This window comes from Artemia franciscana, chromosome 9, assembly GCF_032884065.1.
Source record: "Artemia franciscana chromosome 9, ASM3288406v1, whole genome shotgun sequence".
Classification (NCBI taxonomy): domain Eukaryota; kingdom Metazoa; phylum Arthropoda; class Branchiopoda; order Anostraca; family Artemiidae; genus Artemia; species Artemia franciscana.
In genome coordinates, this window is record NC_088871.1 from 19,273,418 (window position 1) to 19,300,606 (window position 27,189).

At 37.1% G+C, this 27,189-nt stretch overlaps 1 protein-coding gene across 2 annotated transcripts in view; it reads left to right on the forward strand.

Moving 5' to 3' along the window:
- Positions 1 to 27,189, forward strand: part of LOC136031107 (early endosome antigen 1-like) — a 122,265-nt gene that overhangs the window by 9,960 nt on the left and 85,116 nt on the right. For both annotated transcript variants that reach the window (XM_065710416.1, XM_065710415.1), the window contains exon 2: positions 26,792 to 26,966. In XM_065710416.1, coding sequence (XP_065566488.1) covers positions 26,792 to 26,966 — 175 coding nt within the window. The remainder of the gene's footprint in view (positions 1 to 26,791; positions 26,967 to 27,189) is intronic.

A 27,189-nucleotide genomic window follows, 5' to 3' on the forward strand; every position in this document is an offset into this window, starting at 1 on the left:
TGCTCCCTATTCCGATTTGGTACAGTTCTTATAAATGCTTTGATTGTTGATCAGTGTTTTCTTCGAATATATAGACTATGCGTACTTTTAGCTATATTTAAAATTGTATCTTTTTCTTTATGTTGTATTTCTTTTGTGCCTGCTCTGGGTTTATCTTTCCTTCTTCCAATTCATAAGATAGTACATATTACAGCAAGTGATCTGGTCTATCTGAGAAATATGTTCCTCGTCTCTGAAAAATCTAATTTTATGTTAGCTATCTAATTATAGTTTTTTTTTTGCGCGCAGATCACTAGTTGTAAATACACTAATGCCAGATCAAAGTTGTAATGTGTATTATTTTTTACAGGCATCTATTATTGTGGACCCAGAAAAATGGCCATGAACAGTATTCAAACAACGATTGCCGATCATTGTCACGACGAAAGCTATATTCAATTTGATCAAGAAACCGTAGATGCCACCGATATTGACTTTGACATACAACCAGGGATCATGGCAAGTCAAGCACAATCTGCACGTGAATCAGTTCATGAGGTGTCGACTGAAGAGCTGAGAAGGATTCTTGAGCAGTCGATGAAAGAAACGCCTGCTGATTCAAGGCAAAATGAAGAAATATCTTCCAGTCCGGAACATTTAGACTATGGCACCAATGAGCCAATTTCTCTTCCTGGTGATGATAAAATGAGAAGAAAATTAAAATTCTTTTTTATGAATCCAATCCAGAAATGGCAGGCTCGAAGGAGGTTTCCTTTTAAATTACTTTTACAAATTATAAAAATCATTCTAGTAACAGGTCAAATTTACATGTTTGCAGCATATCGATATGGCCATGTGGATTATGCAAGAAATAGTCAGTTATCATTTTTTCATCTTTTTATGAAAGACTGGGATCCCTCTATGGAAACTCCTACCTATCCTCCGTCCAGTGGTCCAGTTCCTATATATATGATTGATGACTTTTACGACTATATAGACTTTGCTGTGATTTCGTATTCTCAACTGGAAGAAGTTGCTATTGGACAGTATTACCATATAAAAAATGACAAATCTATACTCCCAATCTCATTCTGCCGCAAAATGTTTAATGACACAAAAGGTTGGCAGAATAACACGTTTGTGTTTACTGATACTGTTGATGATAGATGTATCGATATCCGTGTTGAGCCAGGACTAGACCAGAATTTTTCTAGTAAAGATTTTTTTAATGAACATGGCTTTGAGGTGAATCTGCGATCACTTGTCAGTGCAAAATTAGACTTGAAGCTTCGAACAGTGAATCTTCGGCCAGTTGGTCCATTTACTGGTCCTGAATGCTATAGATTTGAAATTTTTCTTTCATTTGAATCTGTCCAAAATGGCGGCCATGTTCTTGTCGACTTATCTTCTGAACCGACTCACGTTCATTGCCGTGAATCCAAGCAATTACAATCTATTTACTCAGATAATCATTATGACCTTTTATTGCGACGCCTTATGAATGTGCTAGTCATAATTATATGTTTCCTGTCCCTAATTCTGTGCTTAAGAGCACTTATCTCGGCACAAATCCTCAGAGGTGAGACAGTGCGATTTTTCCGGAAGCGTTTTCAAAAAGAGCTATCATTTGGTGAAAAAATGGAATTCTTAAATAAGTGGTATTTGACAATACTGTTGAATGATATTCTATTACTAAGTGGGTGTATATTGAAAGACCAGATTGAAAATAAGATCGTTAATGACGCATGGTGGGATTTTTGTAGCGTTCTACTTGGGACGGGTAATTTGTTTGTGTGGTTTGGCGTATTGCGTTACTTGGGATTTTTCCGTACTTACAATATCCTTATTGTAACTCTCCACTTTGCTTTGCCAAACGTCTTTCGTTTTTTGTTATGTGCGGCTCTTATCTATTGCGGTTTTACATTTGCAGGATGGTTAATTTTCGGGCCTTACCACTTCAAATTTGGCTCGCTATCAACAACATCTGAATGCTTGTTTTCCCTTCTTAATGGTGATGATATGTTTGAAACTTTTAGGGAATTAACAGCTACCTCTCCTCTTATTTGGTGGTGTTCAAGGATTTACTTGTACTCCTTTATTTCGCTTTTTATCTACATCGTGCTTTCATTATTTATTGCCTTAATTATGGATTCATACGAAACTATAAAATCGTTTTACAAAGAAGGGGGGCCTAAAAGTGATCTGAGGGATTTTATTACGCGATGTGAGGAGCCTTTGCATTCGGGGTTGTTCCGAGTGGAGTCTGAGGGGACTGTAATAAAATATTTGAGGAGAATGCTTTTCAAGGGTACAAACCATAGGGAGAGGGAGAGCCTTCTCCAGTCGTTAGATACTCGTTAATTTTTTAGTGCCAAATTAAACTGCTTTAGTTTGTTTGTTAATTCATTTCTACAATGAATAATGGCTGTTTTTATTTGGAATAAAAAAATTATTGAGACTACCGTGCTTCTCTTTTATGTTTACTTACGGTAGGCTATTTAAGATGTTTAGATAATTTGAACTTTCTTGGCATGAACTGTTGACTTGCGCTGAGTAGAGCAGAAATTCATTAAGGTGGGTGGAGGCACAGTTTGTCAAAACTGCAAAACAAAGGGAATTGTGGGAAAGTTGTGGTATTTCTGATGGTCACCACTCTGAGTCCGCCTCCCCCTTCTCTCTGGGTCATCCAACATCAAAACATATTCCTCGTAAAACCAAGTTTTTTGTTATTGCAATTTGAAATTACAAATTCTGATCCTACATTAGATTGAAAAAAAAAAGTTCTGCTCCTTGGGAAAATTGAAATATTGTATTGCTAAAAATAGAAGCGCGAAGCAGTTTTGATATTCGCCTTTGAATAGTTGTGAAATGTATTACGACTGCCCTGCGTTTTAATTTTTAGTCTTTAAGGTTTGCGGTAGCAGGAAATATGTCTCTCTTAAACAACCAATAATCATAGCAGTGCTTGTACGTGATTAAAAAAAAGAAAAAAGGTTTCCTCAAATGAAACTAAAGAGTAACATCAAAACTTAAAACGAGCAGACATTGTTCCGTAGATGAGGGAACTGCCCCAACCAAGAACCATAGCTCTTTACGCTAAAGTTCGATTTTCGTCACATTTTTTTTAGAAAGACTGTTCAAACGAACAAGTTGTTGAATTTGAATGAGAAGTATTATTAACGTTCTGCGAAACTTTAAAGTAAAGAACGGGGATTGAGGAGGGGGCAGCTCCCCTATCACACAGAATAATATTTGTTCGTTTTCATATGTGTGACTTTTTTAATTTAATTTCTGTTAGTTTTTCATAGAATATCCCGGGTTACCCTAAATGTTGTGATGGCAACCACCCTATACCCGACTAAGGGAGGGCCACTGCTCCCTCCTTCAACTTCCTTGTTACATTCAAGTTTAATATCTGTAAAACAATGCATGGAGAATGATAAGTATCCATAAAGAAAAATACACCCTTCCTAAATTTGTTAGGAGTGTAGGGACTTGAATGCAAAAAGTATTTATAGAGTCATCAGTTCCATGGTTTTAAAGGCAGATTCTCAAGGCTGGACGAACCTGCCTTTTAAGGATGTTCCTTATGGACGCCAGTAGGGATTCGACGCCCTCCTTGAACAAGAGGAAATTAAATATTGTATATAAAATAAGAAATGAGAGATGTTACCATTTAAACTCGCAGAAAACAAAGGTCTTAATAGCGCTTGCAACCACCTCCCCCCCCCCCCCCGCGTCAAGAAAATTTCGAACGAGGTTCATAAGGCCGCGCCCTAAAGGCGTAGACCAAGAATATTCTCGGGAATCTAGAGGGCTATATATATATATATATATATATATATATATATATATATATATATATATATATATATATATATATATATATATATATATATATATATAGTAACCCCCACCCACGTCTACTTCCCCCAAACTCATTGTATATTTGTCTGAAGGCTCAATGAGAGTTAGGAAATTTGGGCACTAAAAATGCACTCTTTGAGATTAATGTATCTGACGCCCTCTCCCAGCTTCCCTCCTTTATGATATCCGATGTGCGCTTAGACACAACTCATATAATTCTACGAAATATCTGTCGGATCAATGTGGTTAAGCAAAGCTTTATTGTAAATGTGAGAAAAATTTCTTTATAATAGAAAGGAGGTATTAGCTGGTAGCACCTTTATTCAGAATTAGCCTAAATGGAGGGAGATGCGCGATTTATTGAGAGTTAGACAATTTGGCCACTAAGATGTGCTTTTTAGGAATATGCCAGCCCCCCTCTAGACTAAGAACCTCCGTCTCTCATTTGTAATAGCCGACACACAATTGCATATCACTGAATGCAATTTCGTGCTAAATCAAGTGAATCAACATCAAGTATTAAGATGAATTTATGCCAAACATTTATGTCGTATAGACTACGTGATTTTACAAAAATGAAAGTGCCACCGCGCGGCATTACTTCCTCTATATCTGGGACAGGGGCGAATCTAGAGGAAAATCCTGTGACAAGGGTTCCAATAAGAAAAATGTTAGGGGAAGATGACAAGGGTACCATAATTGACCAAATTGGCAGATTTAGTTTTAAAAAGGGCGAAAACAAGGAATGAGAGCGCCATAAAAAATGTTTGGGGGAGGGGCCCACCTTTGAAGTGGAAGGCTCAATGTCTAGTTTTTTTTTCGATTGGCTGTATCAGAATCATCGACCAACGGCAACTCGATCCTCTTTGGGACAAGAAATTCAAGATTCTACATATTTGCATATAGGAGCTTGAAACTTCTACAGCAGTATTCCATAATAGCCTACGCTGAATCTGATATGGTTTTCACTAAGATCACTTGCCTCTTTAGGGATGTTTTCTCCCTTTTCCGAAAATCAGGCAAATTTTCTCAGACTCTTAGCTTTTGATTGACAACATTAAGCTCGAGGAATTTTACATATTTGGAATTTACATAAAATTCCAATTCTTCTGATTCATTAATTGTTATCAAAGTTCCGTTTTTTGGAGATTTGGTTACTATGGGCCCTAAGTTTCGGTTATGTGTTTACTAAGACGCTCCTTGCTTATTGTGCGTTACCGCGAACTATTTGACTACTTAAAGTTCGGTGTCACGATTTTGATATATATATATATATATATATATATATATATATATATATATATATATATATATATATATATATATATATATATATATATATATATATATATATATATATTAACTGTCATTTGAATGTCTCAGGATTGGATCTTCCAATGTTGCATATTTGAACTCTAACCAGCCATAAGTTAATATGTTACCGGGAATGTCCGATATTCGTAAATGTCGACATTGGCAGGTGAATGTCCGAAAACCTTTTTTTTTTTCTCCTTGGATTTAGTCAGCGTTGCCCAGTCAACTTTTTCAGTTTCATGCAAGTTTTGATGATGACAGGCTAGGCTAAGTTAGGTTTATAACTAATTTCTGATATTGATAACCAAATTTAACCTAAATTAACATACCCTAACTTTAACGTTTACCATCATATCTTGCGTAAGACTGAAGAACCTGACTCGCAAAGCTAATTGAATCTCAGCAAAGAAACAAGAATTTTGTACATTCACAGGTGAATGTCGATATTAACCAGATTTCCAACGTACACGGTAACACACACACATATATATCATATATGTATGTTTCATAGCTGATAAGGCCATTTACAAAAGACAAAGAGACCGATACAGCTAAAGAAAAAAACTTTCTAATTACGGCCTCTTGGCTTTTCAAATAAAATCAACTTTTAAAATAAAATAAAATCAGATTTAGGGCTCCCAATACCCAGTAGCAGCTTGTCATTGCCGCTATTAAACAAAACTCCTCTGAAGTTCACCAGCTCATTGCACCTAAAATGAAAATGTTGCAATTCATTCTCGTATACCGCACGGCGAGCTACTTAGCAGTCTATTTGAAAAACTAAAATTCATTTCAATCTGTAACTAGTGGGAGACAGTTGATGCGCATTTGAGTCCCAAGTCTAAAGTAATTAAGTGGTAATTGTAATTTAAAATAGTATTCTTCTCAAAGCCTCTCTTTGATACTTCTGCCGAAAAATACGCTAGTTGATGTAGGCTACTATCCAAATCCCATTGCAGGCAGGGGCGTCAATTAAGGACGTGCATTTTTCCCTCCCTAGTTTTTGAAGAATGCCTTTTTTTTGTATTTCCATTAACAAATGCCTTTCTTGGCGTTTCCATTGAATTAAATGAAAAACAACAAATTGTCTCCCTCTAAATCTTGAAAATACATTTTACCCCCTTCGCACTTTCACCAATTGACAACTAAACGCTGTATTTCTTGGTCTTCTGGTATTTTGTTTAAATCTCCGAGAAAAACATTCTCTCCTTCAGTGTGCCCTTGGCCATCACCTGCTTTTTTTTTTTTTTTTTTTTTTTTTTTTTTTTTTTTTTTTTTTTTTTTGAACGGCCTGAGAAATTTTATACGCAGCACCTACACCTTTGTTTTCAGCGGGGCATACAATTTCTTAAAGTACCGAGGCTGAAAATACACCACTTACTAAGCCGGGTTAGGACCCCATACCTCTGCACCGTAATGAAGAACTGGCATCTTCCTTGGTTTGAATTAAATAAAAAAAAAACTAGTTTTTTTAACTGAAAGTAAGGAGCGACATTAAAACTTAAAACGAACAGAAATTACTCCGTATCACAATTTAATTGCAAGCTTTTAAGACTAGGGTCAGGGGCACCAATTGACGAATATGTAGATACTGGGAGAAATGTGTTTTTAATTCCTTGGAAGGAATTGCCCACTCTATTTTGTATTTTTTCAAACAAATGACAGAAAAAATACCTTTTTTAATAATACTGTTTTGAATATAAGGGTATATTCCAAAAAAATTACCTTGTACTGCATATTCTCATCAGTAATTTAGTACAATTTCGATTCTGATTAATATCTACAGTTTCAATTTGGTTAATTTGGCGTAAATTAATATTTTCTCAATAAAAAAAAAAAATGCACTTTGTCAAATAGCTTTTTGATGTCAATTCAAAGAAAGCTTCTCAGGGGAGTTAAAAGAAATCTGACTTGAAGGTGATAAGGACTAAATTAATTTGGGACACACTGACGAACTTATGGTGTCATGTTTATGGATTCCACCAAAAATTAATCGAAAATAATACATTACCCGCTGGCTATTTACTTAGCCAGCGCTAGAGCGCCGTCACTGAAAAGTAGTTGTACTGGGACTTGTAAAATATCGTTCCAACCAGTTTTTTAGTGGGAGTCGATGTATCAAAAATTAGCATATCCATTTTTTCTTAGTTGCGAGAGATAGAAAAAAAAACATTCGGCGAATCTTTTAGTTGATATAAGTACGGGCAGAAGTGACTGCTAGTAAGGAGCGAATTGCCCCAATAGTAACCAAAGCTAAAAAAAAAGATTTGATTACAGTTATTGCATCAAAACAATTGGCTTTTTATGCCGATTTCAAGTTTATAAAATTCATTAAATTTTATCGTCACCCATCAAAATCTATGAGCCTGAGAGCAATTGCCTACTTTTCGAAAAAGAAGGAAACACCCCCGAAAAGTCAAGCAGTCTTAATGAAATTCACATCGTCAGATTCAACATATCAGAGAATCCTAGCATATAGGTTTCACGCTCCTATATACCAAAATATAGAATTTCGGATTTTTTTTTTGCCAAAAGAACCATCAGGGATGCATGTTTTTTGTTCCCAGAGCCGATGGTCCTAAAAGATTGGGAAAAGGCTAAATTTAACGGAAATTAAAGTCCCTTTAATTTCCCTTTCTAGTGCCCTTTTTAATAATCGAAGAGATTTGAGGGCAACTAGCCCCGTTCCCACGCCCCTTTTTGTCTAAAAGACCTCCAAATAAAATTTACAGAATAGCGAAATCAGTAAACTTACAGTTTGACATAGAACCATTTCAGGGCTTTATGGAAGGAGGGGGGTTGGGATGTGAATAAAATGAGAGCCAATATAAAAATTGACGATCTTAGTAAAAATTTACCCTTTAAAACTGGGCACGACAACAGTTTAGTTCATCACCTCCTCAGAACCTACGACTATAATAATAAACTCTTACTTCATTAAATCCAGAAAATGCTATTTGTTATATTTTTGGAGCTGTTTCCCCTTCTCCTTCCCTTGCAATGCCTGGATAGCCCAAGGTTGTATACAAAACTTTGCTGAGTTAGTTGGTTATTTGTTTTTACTTTGTAAATAGAGAGCCATAAGCCTTCAATGCCTATCTTTTTCGCCTCTTCCCGATCAGAAATAGAAAGTTCTAATGTATGTTTTAGAGGTCAAAAGTGATTTGAAGGTAGGGTAACTAGGTCCTACCGTGTCCTTTTCGTTACTATTCCCTCTTAACCCCAAAAGATATACGATCAAACTTTTTAAAATGTCATTTTGTTAGAAATAGTCGAAAGATTGAAACGTATATACTTTAGTTCTTGGACTAAGAGGACAGGTGGTCATAGGAACTTGCAAAGGGGCTCATTCCATTGAAAATTAAAAGTTTCAATACCCTTTTAAAGAGCCAAAAGTGATTTGAGGGCAATAAGCCTCCCTTCCGTGGCTTTTTGCCGCCCAACCCTCTTCTCTATAAGTCCAATGGCCCTTAATAATTTAACTTAGCCGTTGTTCATACTTAGGTTATAGTAGAAAAACCATTAGGGATCGGTCTCTCGGCCAAGTTTCCCAGAGATTCATAAGGGCACAATCTAAAAATGGCACTTAATTCTTGTTATTGAGGAAAAGAGGTTGCAACTGGGAAAAGATAGTCCTTTCCACGCCAGTAGAAATTCTGCAACGTGCATTCAATTCAGCATTGCCATCACTCATGAAGTGCAGTTGAAAAATTTGTGACGCTCACCTGAGAAGGGTAGAAGGGAGCCTCCTCTATGATAAATTTTCCCTTTTATACTCTGAAAGTCGGCATAAAATTACATTGATCTTCGATTTGGGCACCGAACGACGTCATTTGGAAACACGAATTATATTTCCTTATGTTTGATAATAAAAAAACGACTCGATTCAGACGTATTTCCAGTATGCAAAGTATTCAATGGCTCTGTTGGTGCACCCAGTTGCGGAAGCTTAACTTTTCCTGAGGCACACCACATTCCCATTGTTTCGCCATTAAATTTCAGTGCCTTGCAGTAGGGACAAATTTCAGACATAGTCCCGATTGGAACATCTCGACTCAAACTATAATCATCGAAAGGGCAGTACTTGAATGCCAGGCGATTATACACGCGTTGCTTTTGTAATACATCGACACACATTCTTTTTTTCACTAACTCTGTCAGCCACAAGCCTGGTTTCGTGTTGCTCTGTTGGTTCCTCGACACGCCGTCGTTGACGTAAAGCCATAAGCCCGGTTTCACGTAGCTCTGGTGGTTCCTCGTCACGCCTTCTTTTTTACTACCTCTTTCAGCCGCAAGCCAGGTTTCGCGTTGTTCGTGTAATACCTAGACACACTTTCTTTTGGTAATTTCTCTCTGAGCCAGATATACAACATTCTTCGTTATCCCATTGTCTGTGTATATAAATAGATTGTCCGGTTTACCGACTCTAGAACATGCAACATATAATTGTCCATGGGAAAAACTATCCGCATTAAGATCTATACCGCATTTTTCTAATGATTGCCCTTGAGCTTCGTTGATGGCGATTGCAAATGCTAATTCGCAACAGTATTATTGGTACACCTAATAGTTCATAAAAATTCACCATGCATGGTGAATTATCATTCAGTTCACCGCAATGTCCATGTATCATATTTTTTACCACAATGTCATGTAAGCCCCTATCGACATTTACATCAGATATCCAGCATCGCACTGGCCCCAAAAACATTTTAAGTTTACGCTAAAGCTTTTAATTGTTTTAAAAAGTAGAATTGTGGCAAAGAGTCAAACTTTAGCGTAAAGAGCGAGGGATTGCGGGGGGGACAACCCATTTTATATACGGAGTAATTTCTGTTCGTTTTAAGTTTTAATGTCGCTCCTTACTTTCAGCTAAAAAATTTGTTTTTTTTATTTAATTTCTGAACGTTTTTGAATTAATGCATGTTTGGTTTTGGCTCTCCGCACATAAATTATTAAAAGGAAATTTGTATATTAATTCTTTTTTTTTGGCTAAATAGCTTTCTCTTAGTTTTAATCAGAAGATTTTGAGAAATAAGGGGTGGAGAAGGAGGCCTAGTTGCCCTCCAATTTTTCGGTTGCTTAAAAAGGCAACTAGAACTTTTAATTTTTAACGAACGTTTTTATTAGTAAAAAATATACGTAACTTATAAATTAGCAACTTACGTAACAAACTTTCATAATCTTATATTTTTATTATGTATACAAGGGGGTTTGTATCCTCGTTAATACCTCGCTCTTTACACTAAATCTTAAGCTTTGTCCCAATTCTTTAAGAATGACCCCTGAATCAGAAAGGCCGTAGAATAAATAGTTGAAATTACTAAAAATACTTTAGCATAAAGAGCGAGGTATTTATCTCCTCCTAAATACCTCGCTCTTTATGCTAAAGTATTTTTAGAACCCCTCATATGCGTAATAATCTCTGTTCGTTTTAAGTTTCAATGCTACTCCTTCCTTTCATTTGAAAAAAAAACGTTTTCATGTTTATTTTTCATTGTTTTCTTATAATAATGCTAGAAAATCATTCGCCCTTTTCCTTGAATTTTTCTTCCCCCATGACAGATTCCTCCAAGGAAAGATCCTCAAACATAGCCCCTTCCCCTCAGCCCCACCCCCAAACAAAATAAAATCCCCCTGAAAACGTTTGTACACTTCCCAATAACCATTACTATATGTAAACACTGGTCAAAGTTTGTAACTTGCAGTCCCTCCCCCAGGGATTGTGGGAGAGTAAATCATCCCCAAATACATAATTATTACGGTTTTCGACTATGCTGAACAAAATGGCTATCTCAAAATTTTGATCTGTTGATTTCGGGAAAAAATGAGCGTGGGAGGGGGCCTAGATGCCCTCCAATTTTTTGGTCACTTAAAAAGAGCACTAGAACTTTTCATTTCCGTTAGAATGAGCCCTCTTGCGACATTCTAGGACCACTTGGTCGATACAATGACCCCTGGGAAAAAGAAAAAAAAAAACAAAAAACAAATAAACACGCACCCGTGATTTGTCTTCTGGCAAAAAATACAAAATTCCACATTTTTGTAGATAGAAGCTTGAAACTTCTACAGTAGGGTTTTCTGATACGCTGAATCTGATGGTTTGATTTTCGTTAAGATTCTATGACTTTTAGGGTGTGTTTCCCCCTATTTTCATAAATAAGGCAAATTTTCTCAGGCTCGTAACTTTTGATGGGTAAGACTAAACTTGATGAAACTTATATATTATCAGCATTTAAATGCGATTCTTTTGATGTAGCTATTGATATCAAAATTCAATTTTTTAGAGTTTTGGTTGCTATTGAGCCGGGTCGCTCCTTACTACAGTTCGTTACCACGAACTGTTTGATTGGCTTTTGAGATTAATCTAAAATTTGCAAGGAGTTGTTTTTTGGAAGGAGGAATTTAGACCATGGATTTTAACTTAAGGAGGAACCAGGGAAGTGCTGAACAAGTTTTTTTTATAGTATACCTAAGAATCTTGGCCCTTTAAGCTCATTTGGGACTAAAATCATTCGTGTAATGAAATTAATGAAATGAAATGAAATGAAAATTAAAAGATACTATGTTTACCAAGGTTGAAAAAATGGGAGTGTATCTGCAATTTTTGAGGAAATTTTTGTTGACGTAAAGCCACAAGACCGGTTTCATGTTGCTCTGGTGGTTCCTCGACATGCCTTCTTTTTTTACTACCTCTGTCAGGCGTAAGCCTGGTTTCGCGTTTCTCTGGTGTTTCCTTGACACGCCTTCTTTTTTTACTATCTCTGTCAGCCGCAAGCCTGGTTTCGCGTTGCTCTGGTGATTCCTCGATACGCCTTCTTTTTTACTATCTCTGTCAGCTACAGGCCTGTTTTCGCGTTCCTCTGGTGTTTCCTCGACACGCCTTCGTTGACGTAAAGCCGCAAGCCTGGTTTTGCGTTGCTCTTGTGTTTCCTCCTGGTGTTCCGTTTTTGGGGACATTATAGGATAATTTCTTAAATAGCGACGAAGACCACACTGCCTTTCCATATCAAACACCAAAAAACATTCCCTATTGTTCTTCTTGTTTTTTGGTGTTTGAGGATAATTTGTCTTTGACATTAGTGATACTAATGTATATATATATATATATATATATATATATATATATATATATATATATATATATATATATATATATATATATATATATATTTACTAGCTGGGTCTTGGCGGCTTTGCCGCCGGGCCCCAGCACGGCACGCTGCAAGCTTTTATATATGGATTCTCATTGTCGCTTGTGTTCTATTGCAGTTTTTCAAAGATATTTGATTATTAAAGCAAGTCCAATTTCTAACTATGATATCTACTAAGCTTCAAAGTTTTGATTTCTTTTTAAGGTTTTTGAATTCTTGTAATCGTATCAAAATCCTATATTTGCAAAATCCTATATTTGATTATTAAAGCAAGTCCAATTTCTATCTATGATATCTACTAAGCTTCAAAGTTTTGATTTCTTTTTAAGGTTTTTGAATTCTTGTAATCCCTTGTTTTTTAATTTATTTTTTTAGTTCTTTTTCTTTTTTAGTTTTTCTCTTTTTTTGTTTTTTTTAGTTTTTTCTTTCTTTTCTTTTTAGTTTTTTTTTAGTTGTTTACCTGTTTTAGTTTTTTTTATTATTTTATTGTATTTTTCTTCTTTATTTTTTAATTTTATTTTTCTTCTTTATTTTTTATTTTATTTTTCTTCTTTATTTTTTTAAATTTTTTTCTGGAACGTGCCCCATCAACGCGTCTGCAAGGTACTAATTTTTAACTGCGTAAAACTTGCGGATATACAACTGGTAACTCCTCTGATATACTCTGGTAATTCCTCGCCACGCATTCCTTTTTTACTTTCTCTTTCATCGCACTGGCCCCAAAAATATTTTAAGTTTTACTATGAAATTCGTCAGTGATTTCAAATTTTACCGGAACACACGGGCCGTAATGTCATGTCTATGAACCGGTAATTGTCCAGGAAGTAAAAGTTGGTGTATCTCGGCCCAAGATGGATATAAGTAAATGTAATAAATAAATCTGGACGACCATAGAGACGAACATACGTAATAGCATCTTGAGCCTACTCATGCATATGACGCGGACTACCAGCATATGACGTAGGCAAAATATTTACTCTTCCACTGTTAGTGGTATTATCGTCATTTACAACTGCATCTCGCAAATGAATGTATTTTTCAGAGCGGAGCTTGGTCTGATTCAGAAGGATGAATCGCAAAGTTTCTGATTCAATCTTTACATATATCAACGATGTATTTGGTGAAGCAATTGACGGCATTTCAAAATATAATTATGTTCATTCTGACGAATCATTATTCTGCAAGCATAATATTTCATTGCGCTGAATTTCTTATCCATTTCTTTGTTAGTGGCTGGATTTATCAATTTGATATTAAAGTGATAGCCGTTGATTCCATCCCAAAAATGATAGGATATTCTAGGGCATCGTAACATCGATGGGTTTCAGCAATTCTTGTCAACTGATTGTTTCGCCTATAAATGTAAGAACTGATCACCGACCATAACGATTGCCACTTCGTTCATAGTTGGAGCATTGTATCTACGCAGATGTTCACCAGTAGGCGTTTTGTCAGCGAAAATAATAATTTTATGCGTATCAGCAAGCATCAAATCGATTGCTGTTTTGAAGAGACGCACTTAATTCTTGTTATTGAGGAAAAGAGGTTGCAACTGGGAAAAGATAGTCCTTTCCACGCCACTAGAAATTCTGCAACGTGCATTCAATTCAGCATTGCCATCACTCATGAAGTGCAGTTGCAAAAATTTGTGACGCTCACCTGAGAAGGGTAGAAGGGAGCCTCCTCTATGATAAATTTGCCCTTTTACTCTGAAAGTCGGCATAAAATTACATTTATCTTCGATTTGGGCACCGAACGACGTCATTTGGAAACACGAATTATATTTCCTTATGTTTGATAAAAAAAACGACTCGATTCAGACGTATTTCCAGTATGCAAAGTATTCAATGGCTCTGTTGGTGCACCCAGATAAGGAAGCTTAACTTTTCCTGAGGCACACCACATTCCCATTGTTTCGCCATTAAATTTCAGTGCCTTGCAGTAGGGACAAATTTCAGACATAGTCCCGATTGGAACATCTCGACTCAAACTATAATCATCGAAAGGGCAGTACTTGAATGCCAGGCGATTATACACGCGTTGCTTTTGTAATACATCGACGTACATTCTTTTTTTCACTAACTCTGTCAGCCACAAGCCTGGTTTCGTGTTGCTCTGTTGGTTCCTCGACACGCCGTCGTTGACGTAAAGCCATAAGCCCGGTTTCACGTAGCTCTGGTGGTTCTTCGACACGCCTTCTTTTTTACTACCTCTGTCAGCCGCAAGCCAGGTTTCGCGTTGTTCGTGTAATACCTAGACACACTTTCTTTTGGTAATTTCTCTCTGAGCCGCAAGCCTAACCCCACCCCCCTAAAGCAACACGTATGCAAGGTGCTAATTCTTACCTGCGTAAAATTTACAGATATACAACATTCTTCGTTATCCCATTGTCTGTGCATATAAATAGATTGTCCGGTTTACCGACTCTAGAACATGCAACGTATAATTGTCCATGGGAAAAACTATCCGCATTAAGATCTATACCGCATTTTTCTAATGATTGCCCTTGAGCTTCGTTGATGGCGATTGCAAATGCTAATTCGCAACAGTATTATTGGTACACCTAATAGTTCATAAAAATTCACCATGCATGGTGAATTATCATTCAGTTCACCGCAAGGTCCATGTATCATATTTTTTACCACAATGTCATGTAAGCCCCTATCGACATTTACATCAGATATCCAGCATCGCACTGGCCCCAAAAACATTTTAAGTTTTACTATGAAATTCGTCAGTGAGTTCAAATTTTACCGGAACACACGGGCCGTAATGTCATGTCTATGAACCGGTAATTGTCCAGGAAGTAAAAGTTGCTGTATCTCGTCCCAAGATGGATATAAGTAAATGTAATAAATAAATCTGGACGACCATAGAGACGAACATACGTAATGGCATCTTGAGCCTACTCATGCATATGACACGGACTCCCAGGATATGACGAAGGCAAAATCTTTACTCTTCCACTGCTAGTGGTATTATCGTCATTTACAACTGCATCTCGCAAATGAATGTACTTTTCAGAGCGGAGCTTGGTCTGATTCAGACGGATGAATCGCAAAGGTTCTGATTCAATCTTTGCATATATCAACGATGTATTTAGTGAAGCAATTGACGCCATTTAAAAATATAATTATGTTCATTCTGACGAATCAGTATTCTGTAAGCATAATATTTCATTGCGCTGAATTTCTTATCCATTTCTTTGTTAGTGGCTGGATTTATCAATTTGATATTAAAGTGATAGCCGTCAGTTCTATCCCGAAAATGATAGGATATTGTAGGGCATCGTAACATCGATGGGTTTCAGCAATTCTCGTCAACTGATTGTTTCGCCTATAAATGTAAAAACTGATCACCGGCCATAATGATTGCCACTTCGTTCATAGTTGGAGCATTGTATCTACGCAGATGTTCACCAGTAGGCGTTTTGTCAGCAATAATAATAATTTTATGCGTATCAGCAAGCATCAAATCGATTGCTGTTTTGAAGAGACGCACTAAATTATTATTATTGAGAAAAAGAGGTTGCGACTGGGAAAAGATAGTCCTTTCAACGCCAGTAGAAATTCCGCAACGTGCATTCAATTCAGCATTGCCATCCCTGATGAACTGCAGTTGCAAAAATTTGTGACGCTCACCTGAGAATGGTAGAAGGAAGCCTCCTCTATGATAAATTTGCCCTTTTACTCTGAAAGTTGGCATAAAATTACCTTGATCTTCGATTTGGGCACCGAGCGACGTCATTTGGAAACATGAATTATATTTTCTGATGTTTGGTAAAAAAAACAACTCGATTCAGACGCATTTCCAGTATGCAAAGTATTCAATGACTCTGTTGGTGCACCCAGTTAAGGAAGCTTAACTTTTCCTGAGGCACAACGCATTCCTATTGTTTCGCCATTAAATTTTAATGTCTTGCAATAGGGACAAATTTCAGACATAATCCCGATTTGAACATCTCGACTCAAGCTATAATCATCGGAAGGGTAGTACTTGAATGCCAGGCGATTATACACGCGTTGCTTTTGTAATACATCGACACACATTCTTTTTTTCACTAACTCTGTCAGCCGCAAGCCTGGTTTCGTGTTGCTCTGTTGGTTCCTCGACACGCCGTTGTTGACGTAAAGCCACAAGACCGGTTTCACGTTGCTCTGCTCGTTCCTCGACATGCCTATTTTTTTACTACCTCTGTCAGGCGTAAGCCTGGTTTCGCGTAGCTTTGGTGTTTCCTTGACACGCCTTCTTTTTTACTATCTCTGTCAGCTGCAAGCCTGTTTTCGCGTTCCTCTGGTGTTTCTTCGACACGCCTTCGTTGACGTAAAGCCGCAAGCCTGGTTTTGCGCTGCTCTTGTGTTTCCTCCTGGTGTTCCGTTTTTGGGGACATTATAGGATAATTTTCTTAAATAGCGACGAAGAACACACTGCCTTTCCATATCAAACACCAAAAAACATTCCCTATTGTTCTTCTTGTTTTTTGGTGTTTGAGGATAATTTGTCTTTGACATTAGTGATACTAATGTATATATATATATATATATATATATATATATATATATATATATATATATATATATATATATATATATATATATATATATATATATATATATATATATATATGCATATATGTTTCAGGAAAAAATGTTGGTCCTTTTTCGGAAGAACAAAAAAGGAGACGAAATGTTTTCGTACTCTTATCCCTTTCCCGAACATAGTTTTCTGAATTCCCTTAATTCGAAAATTATCCCTTAAAGTTTTAAATTGATCCCCTAGTCGTTCCCGAGATGTCTTTAACAACCTAGATAACTAAATTTAGTTTTAATAACCAAATTTCTACTTAGTTTGATAGTTCAAAAACTTTCGGGTGGGTCGGAAGCATACGGTCTCCCCATCTCCTCCCTCTAACACAAAACACGAAGACTCCCAACCACCAACCCCCCAACACTACGAAATTTTCGGTTCAATCTTTGTCTGTTGTTCTCGGGATATAACATATATGCCAAATTGATCAAATTGATGCATAGTTTCTTTCGATTTACCTCTACTCCTCCCCCAGTCAACATTTGAGGTCTACTTGCCCCCTCCCCCAACAACCCATCATAATTGTAACTAAATTATCCATGCTATTCCTGAGGTATTGCAGATAATTATTTTGATAACCTATGTTGGATACACATGTTAGTTTCTTTCGTTCTACATCGTTACTTCACTGGACATAGATTCTATTTCAACAGGGACACTAAGTGGCATTTTTTTTTAACAAATTGGAGATCAAGTCTTAGACCCTGTGCCTCTACCCCATCCTCAATTCAAGATTTGAGGTCCAATTGTCCCTCCCCAACACTACATGAAAGTTTTAGTTTGGTCCCTTAAGCCGTTCCAAAGATACTGTATATTTACTGTTTGATCACATGACAACACATATCTTTTTTGGCCCCCGATAGGTTTTTGGCATTCTCATGCCTTGTTTTTGCTTTTTTACTCTTTGTTTAAAATAAATTTGTCAGTTTGGTCAATTATTGGCGCCCTTGTCATATTAGCCTCCTTCCAAGATTTTGCTCTAGATCCGTCCCTGCTTCTAATCGTAAGAACTTAATTCCTCGCATGACTGAATTCAACTGGGCGTAACATGGCCACCTTTATATTGAAATGCATATGATACCAGTCTTAAATGGTCGTTTTGGATAATTTGCAATCATTTTCCTTGGTTCTACATGGATGATGTCAATTCTAGTTGCGTGTTTCTTGGACATTTCGACTGTTCTCAGTTAAAATGACCACCTTAGAAAATTTATCGATGTCATGTGAGGCTACAGATTACTCAATAGCAAAGGGACTGAAAGGGTGGTTTCCTACCCCGGGTCAATACGGTCCCTTGACTAGCACTAGAACTTAATTTGTGTTGAGCTTTCGCTCCATATTCCTACAGTCATATACCCTATAGGAAGAGGCCAGGAAGCAAACATAATGGTTTTGAGACATATCTATCTTTACTGAGACAGGACTATTACTTGCACCATGATTAATGAACCAGAATCTAAGCGGGTATTATAGATCAGTTTGTATTGGGGCTTCAGTTTAGGGAACGAATTAAAAAGAAATAAGTGAGTTACGAAATCATAATTTGCAGGAGAATATTAAGACGCTTTAATCCTGGTCTTAATCCCGCCCCCTTCCTTGGCATGCGCCTAGTGTCTGAGAATTGGTTTTCCAGGTAGGGATGCCTAACATGCCAAGGAACTGTATTTTCAGATCGTATATTTCCAGGGAGGCGTGGTTCTTTAGAGCATGCATGGGATGTTTACACCCCTTCCTCTATGTGCAGGTGTGATCATCCTATCAAAAGCCAACGTGACAACAAGCAATCTATTTAGATAATTCGATAAATAGCCTGACGTAATGGGCACACCGAAATATTTATCTGCCCTACTCTTATCACACTGAAGATAAATAAACTTGACAACTTATTTCAATCTAAGGCACTGTGATGAAACATTATATTTTGAGAGCACGACTATAAAACAGGTCCTATCCCCTCTTCCCTCCACTTTGTCGACCCCAATTGCCCTTTACCTGTGTGTGTATACGTATAGGAAAACAAAACAAAAACATAAGAAAATGTCTTACTACAATTTCGCACCAAAAGAAATATACATGTAATTCTAACAATGATGGGTATGACTAACAACCAGAGGGTTTCTTAAGCTCGTTTCAAGTGTTTACTTTGATTCTATCATTCTAATCCACTATCACTGTCAATAAAAAAAGGGAAGAGATTTTTTTTTATCATGTCCGGCATTTCTGAATTGTAGGATTTACTTCAATAATCATACAACCGGAGATAATTTATTTTAAGATCTTCACGGAAATCACACACATTCACCGGATTTTTCAAACATTCGGGCAAATTATTACATTAAGTCAATAAGAATATCTCTTTTGTGCTGCAGGTGTGTTTGCTTGCATGACCACGAACACTGAGAAATAATACATGAACAACAAACGAATGTTAAATGTGTTTTGCAATGCCCATTGTTCACGCCGTGGCCAGTGCTTACTCCCCCCCGGAAAATATCCCCTCAGAAAATACTTCCCCCTGGACCCCCCTCCTGCGGCTGAATTGGTCTCCAATCATTTTTGACTTATAAAAAAAGGACTAAAACTCTCGATTTTTGATCTATTGAGCACCCTCCGACGTTTCGGCGACCATGAGTTGGAGGTATGGATGAAGACAGAGCAGTCCCCATCCTATAATTAATTAATGCTGTTCATTTTGGTGTTTCATGTTAGTCTTTACTTTCATAATAAAGCGTAGACCAGAAATATTCACAGAAATCATAAGGGAGTATAATATCAACTTCACGTTTTTTTAACATTTCTTTTGTAATCCCCCCCCCCCCCGAAAAAAATACCCTGCCCTCCAAAAAAATCCAAATTACGGCCCTAGGGCTTATACATTGATTTCCATCCCCACCATCCCCTCGTGTCTCCCTTAGAACTAATTCTGTATTTGTCTGATGCCGAATTTTGCATCCAAAGAGGAAGAAAGACAAAGTAAACGCCTAGAATTGTTCACCTACGTAGATTTAAAATCTCGATAATTTCATGTTTTTCCTTTAATTTCTAAAATTCTGTTGTAGGTCACCTATATTTACTCATTTTTAACTTTTTGACTCCTCTCCCCAGAAACATTTTATGGTTATGTATGGGGCTTATTGTTCTATTTTCTTTGTCTTTTCTTTTTTTTTCTCATTTTTAAAATTTATGTTTTACTCCCTTCCGTAAAAGCTAGGTTTTAAGAGCAAATTGGCCATTGTGTAATTTTATGTAAAAAAGGAGATAAGACTTATTATTGAGTGAGCTGAATTTTATATTACTTTTCGTATAAATTTTGAAAGATATGGATTTGCATTTTTAAAATGCATGTTTTTAACTCGTGCTCTTTTGGAAAATATGTCAGATTATAATCGTCTAACTTAAACCGGAAATTTCATCAGATTTGGTATGCAACCCCATTTTAAAGAAATTAATCTGTTAATTGTTTCCTTCATAATTTCGTATCATGGTCTGAAATAAATCCTCTCCTTTTAGATCAATTCCTATTTTTCGTGTGATGAATAAATATTTGGTGGTCCATTTGTAAGTTGGTTAGCCAAGTTCAGGGGTGTCGTTTTTTTGTGTGTCGGGAGGGGTAGTTTCTGGGGATAATTGGGGGGATATTACACAGCCCATGCCCCTTGACTCTCTCGATATGGAGCCATCCTGGCCTCTCCCGAATAAAAATGCTAGAGCTACACCCTCGGCAAGGTGTGGGAGGGGGAATTCCTTTCCAGTATATCTCATGTATGGGCCACTAAGTGTTAAAAAGCCAATTAACCTTGCAAAGAAAAAACTGAAGTAATGATGTTTAAAATACCGACACAATCCCTAAGTCTCATAAATTATTTGTATCACAAACATCTGTCTGAATTTACGGCCACAGTCTACTTTATCCTCTCTTCTGAATAACACTATAATAACAAAATTCTTGCTTCACTCCATTCAGAGAATTTCTATTTATTGGATTTTCAGAGTCACCTCCAGCTTAACTGCGTCCTAGCCCCCCCCCCCTTCTTAATGCCTGTATATAACCCCACGCTAAATACAAAAGCCGTCGTAACCAAGTGGTTGGCACGCTGGACTTCCAATCCTATATTCTTCTTGGCAGGTTTTTCAGTTCTGGTGTCACTGATTACTTAGAGTGGGGCAGGGTCAGCAGTATGACTATGTAAGCTGAGCCAGGGGTGTCGTTTGGGAGGGCAGTTGACCCCCAATAATTTGAAGGAACAAAATATTTTACAGTCCATGCCCCTTAAATCTTCGGGTATGAGCCCCTTTTGTTTCCTTTTATAAAAATGCTGGGGATTCGCCCCTGGATTCAGTTAGAGTTGGCCCAACTCCAAATGAGTGCCTGAAAACATCTAGGGGGTGGGGGGGCATGGAAAGTTTTAGATGATTTTCTTCCAACCATGTTTAGTGCGCCCACTTTATATGTGGCTATAACAAGCATTTATAGTCAGAACAACCTTAGTGCTTACAAGCTAGAAGCTTGTTTAATTTAAACCCAAGTTAAATAAGAGAGGCGTGGGGGTGGATCTTGAACCAAATATTGGGAAGGGGGGCAGTGTGACAAGGGCCCCAATGAGCTAAATCTTTGGGGCCAACATGACAATGATGCCAATAATTGACAAATTTATTCTTAAAAAAAAACAGGGAATGAGGGCGGAAGAAAAATACTGAAGGGCCCAGACCACCCCGCCCCCCTGCATCCTCCAGTGGGGAGACATTAGTACTGTAAATGATTTTGATCATGTTCAAGAGGTTTTTTTTTATCACTAATGATTTGTAAATGTTATCTATTAGTTGTTTTCTTAATTTACTTTACTAAGTAGAAATCGACTATAAACTAATTGGTAATATGAAAGAAAAATCCTGAACTTAACCTGTCGCCAAAGGTTTTTCATATATTTCATAGAAAACTAAAAGTCCGGCTTTTTTTTCTGGCCCACATCATTAAAGAAAAGAAAACACATACAATTTTTAATACCCAACCATAATGCCCAACCATTCTTTTCCTTTTAGGTCAACGTCTTATCACGTTTTTTGGTACTTCAAAACATACGATTCTTGTTGAGAACTATGGTTTCCATAGTGAGAGGGCTAGAAGGGAGTGATCACCCACGCAGCATCCGTATTGCAGGCTTAACTCAATATATTTCTTCAAATAAATTAGGTCAAAGGTTAAATTCCTCTTCTATATTCATCTGAAGCATCTAACAGGAAATATTTGAAAATGTTAGCCTAAAAACTTATTTTTTACCATCATAAGATGTGAGGTCGCAAAGCAGCCGAGTCTATGGTGTAGACCAAAGCGCAATAGAAAGAAGATTATGTGAAAAATGTGGTTAGCTTACTCGCAATTGATCGCCTGAGATTGAACACATCTGTGATAACTTAGAGGAGAAGCGACCGTGAGGTAGAGAGTGCTGAGATTCACATGAAGATGCAAGAACATATAAATTACGGTTGAAATCTCCCATTAAGTAAAGCTCACATGGACAAATTCATATTGTCTCCAAAAGCTCGTCAAGGATCTGGAAAAATGAAGGGATGGATCCACTTGGAAATTGGTATACATTATCAATAATAAGATCCTTTCTAGAGTCAAATTCTTTTGAAATTTGATAAGCAGGCACTGACATCTAAAGGTACTTTCTCCAAGAAATATTGGAAACCTTCACAGTCCCTGGCTTGAAACTTTCTAGTAGCTCCTCTACTAAGAAAACCAATGGTTTAAAATTTCTGGGGGAAGTCTGCTTGACCATAGCTAGGTGTTTATTAAGTTTGGGGTGAATATTTCCTCTGACAAGATACGGACACTTCTGCAGAAAGTAGGAGGAATATGGCAGCTGGCTATGCCTCCTAAAATTCTTCAACTTTGTCTTCTTGTCCCTGAAGTTCTCATGTCCCACAATCTTAAAGTAGTTGCCTAGTCAGTTTAAATCTGATCAGAAAGAGAAATTCTGCTTATATTTATGTGGAAAAGTTTGCTGTGAAAGTATTATCGGAGGGGCCATAGCCCCAGTACGGGCCTCTAATTTTGCAGGTTGAAAATTCTTTTATCATTCTGTTTCGAACGACGGGCAATATGTCTACCTTGCAGCTAAAATTTGGTGTGGGTGGGGGAGTGTGTTGGTGATGGACGGTTTAGTGGGCCCCTTTGGTTTTTCCAATCATGCAGATTGATAGCTCTTGCATCATTTCAGCTCAAATAAGGTGATATCTGCACTTTACTGCTTGAAATTTGATGAGGGAGAGCTGGGAGGATCCACTGGCTCACTTTGTTTCTCAAGTAATACAGATTGTAAATACTTGCTTGATTTCACTTCAAACAAGATGTAACACGCATACCTTTATGTTAAAGGCTTGGTGGTGGGAAGGGTGGCTGGTGCTGTTGGAGGAGGGACTAGCTTACTTCGGTTCTCCAATCATACAGATTAAAATAGGTGCTCGATTCCAGTCCAAACAAGTCCATCTTTATGGTGCCCACCAGTCAGTCAGAACCTTGGACTTGGCTCGTTTTTCCACTGGGTTGGAATTTAAACCATTTTTTAATCATATCATCAAAATTTTACTGTTTGGACTTAAGCGGTCAGAGCTTGAAAGCCATGTGATGGGCTGTTCCCTTTACCAGACAAGATTAATAAAAGAAAAAGTTCTAATAAAGGAAAAAAAGTTAATCTTGTGCTAGAAGTATCTTTTTTGTGCAGCGAGTCTTTTTTATATCTCATGTAAACTTATTTCAGTAATTAGTTTTAAATTTCTTTGGGATTGAGTAATAAGCCTAAACTCGAAACGGTTTTCACTATTTGGAAAATCAAATAACTAAATAACAAAAGAACTACTTTTTGGTGAAAGTTTTTGAAATTACAGCTCTACCTGGAAAACTCTCTCCTAACCCAATAGCGTTCAAACTCGCATTATTTTGGCAGGGGAGGTAGGAATGAGAAAACACTCCGGGGTTATAATTTTAAAAATAACGTTTTTAGACACCGTATTCATAGTATAAATGATATACTAGGGACGTTCATATTCCTAGTATATAAGATTTGACGAATTTTTTAGGATCTAATAGACCTTATTATCATTATCTGAATGATTTTTTTCTAGATATGACTGTTTTTTGTTTTAGTTTGACTTTGTTTTTTTACACTTTTACCCAGTTTGAGGAGGATATAATCTGGAGACAACGCAGGGATCTAAGTAAATGCAGAAACAATGGATGTTCACCCAAGTTTTTTAAAAAATCTGCAAAGGACGAGGATTGGCTTACTTATTCATGCTTGCACTTAAGAAGAGACAGTGGCTATTTAGTCCAATTTGGCACCAGTAATACGCTGGACCATATTCGGCTACTGTCATTGGTTTACTGTTTGGGGGTAGATGATTTTCAACCATGATTTGTCCCGTTTGTACCCGTGCTTCTGCAGTCCACCCAAAGGAACGTGGCCTTTCTTTGTTGCGGCATGCCAGGATTTACATTGCATTCCTTACTTTTTCTTCTACTGGGCAGGAAGTTTCAATTCGAGCCACTGGTGGGTCTTATACTCGCCTGGACAACCTATAACTGCCAAACCATCTGGACTTTCTGCTCTTGATGATAGTGGGTAATGAATGTTTCAGACTGCAGAGGCGCCATTTGAGGGGGGGGGGGTCAGGGGTGGGCAAATGCCCACCCCAGATTTTCCAGGGGGCCCAAGCTTCCACCACAAAGGGCCCTTTTCCGGCCATAATTATCCATTATGTCCAACATAATCCATTCTGTTCAAATGATTTGAATCAACTGCACGCCTATTAGCCAAAGAGCGTAATTACCTGACGACCTTTGGGGTAATTACGCTATTTGCTATTAATCATTGTAAACTTTGAAAGTAGGTTAGGTTCATAATAAAAGTCACAAGTTCTGTCAAATGCCCCATGCCCACCCCAAGATTTGGCCCAAATAGCGCCTCTGTCTGACTGAACATTTGCATTAGGTGCTCGTTAATTATTCTTTGGCTAAGTGCAAATGGCCGCAAATGGCTCGACTCTATGCAACTTCTGGTCAGCCATCTTTTGTATCAAACAGTTCATGGTAACAAACTGTAGTAAGGAGCGACCCGGCCCAATAGTAACCAAAACTCTAAAAAACGGAATTTTGATACCAATAGTTACATCTAAAGAATTGCATTTTAATGCTGACTTTAAATATAAAACTTTCATCAAGTTTAGTGTTACCCATCAAAATTAACGAGCCTGAGAAAATTTGCCTTATTTTAGACAATAAGGGGAAACACCCCTTAAAAGCCATAAAATCCCAACGAAAATCACACCATCACATTCAGCGTATCAGAAAACCCTACTGTAAAAGTTTCCAGCTCTTATCTATGAAAATGGGGAATTTTGTATTTTTTTTCCAGAAGACAGATCACGGATGCTTGTTTATTTGTTTGTTTGTTGTTTTGTTCTTGTTTTTTTTTTCAGGGGTGATCGTATCGACCCAGTGGTCCTAGAATTTCGCGAGAGGGTTCATTCTAACGGAAATTAAAAGCTCTAGTGTCCTTTTTAAGTGACCAAACAACTGGAGGGCACCTAGGCCCCCTCCCACGCTCATTTTTCCCAAAATCACCGGATCAAAATTCTGAGATATTCAGCATATTAAAAAAAACGAATAACTATGTCTTTGGGAACAACTTACTCCCCCACACTCTCCGTGGAAGGGGCTGCAAGTTACAAAGTTTGACCAGTGTTTACATATAGTAAAGATTATTGGGGGAAGTGTACAGACGTTTTCAGGGGATTTTTTGGTTGAGAGAAGGGATTGAGAAGAGGGGGTTATGTGAGGGTAACTTTCCATTGAGGAATTTGCCATGGAGGAAGAGAATTTCCATGAAGGGGGCGCAGGGTTTTCTACCATTATTTAAAAAACAAGAAAAAAAATATGAAAAAGTTTTTCAACTGAAAGTAAGGAGCAGTAATAAAACTTAAAACGAGCAAAAATTATTACGTATATGAGGGGTTCACCTCCTCCTAATACCTCGCTCTTTACGCTAAAGTATTTTTGGTAATTTTAACTATTTCTTCTACGGCGTTTGTGATTCAGGGGTCATTCTTGGGGAATTGGGACAAAATTTGAGCTTTAGTGTAAAGAGCGTAATAAAAACATATGAATATAGAAGTTCGTTACGTAAGTTAGTTCACAAGTTACGTATATCTTTTACTAATAAAACCGTTCGTAAAAAATTAAAAGTTCTAGTTGCTTTTTTTAAGTAACCAAAAAATTGGAGGGCAACTAGGTCTCCTCCCCCGCTCTTTTTTTCTCAAAATCATTCGGTCAAAACTATGAGAAAGCCATATAGCCAAAAAATAAATATACAAATTTCATTTTAATTCATGTGCGGAGAGCCACAATCAAAACGTGCATTAATTCAAAAATGTTCAGAAAAGTAAATAAAAAGACAAGTTTTTTTTTACTAAAGTAAGGATTAACATTAAAATTTAAAACGAACAGGAATTACTCCGTATATGAAAGGGGCTGTTCCCTCCTCAACGCCCCGCTCTTTACGCTTTTAAGTTTTTTACTGTTTTAAAAAGTAGAGTTGAGAGAAAGAGTCAAACTTTAGCGTAAAGAACGCGGGGTGGTGAACAGCTCCTTTCATGTACGGAGTAATTTTAATTCGTTTTAGGTTTTAACGTCGGTCCTTATTTTCAGTTAAAAAAAAAACTTCTTTTTTTTATTTATTTGCTGCAAAGAGCAACAGAGTTTTTCTTAGCATAAGCAATGAACTTTTCCCTTTTTTTTTTTATACCAGCAGTTGGTTAAGATAATTATTTTTCTTGGGTTTAACCTGCTTTTTCACTTACGCTTATTTTAAAGGCAATCCATGTTTTAGGTCCGAGAAGGATCCAATTCACTGTCTTCCCAGGATGACAGCGTTTCAATTAGTAGCCAACTTGCGGTTCCGGCTATTGATCTACCTCAAACTGAAGGGTTCATTTGCCCCACTTGTATGAATTCATATTCAACACCCGAGGATTTGCAAGAGCATTACCAAAGTCAACATGTCGGTAAGATGTGAACAGTCAAAGCTTTTAAACAAAACTTTAAATAGAATTTCTGTTTGATATTTGATAGTGCAGACGATTGTCTTTATAATTTGTTATGAAATTTAATTGGTCTATTTTTTCCTCAATTTCGTCCTACACCCAAAATAAATCCGCGTTTAATGTGTTCGTACAAATGGTCGTCAGCATTCTGTTTTGGGTGAAAAAAATGTGTTGATGACCAAAA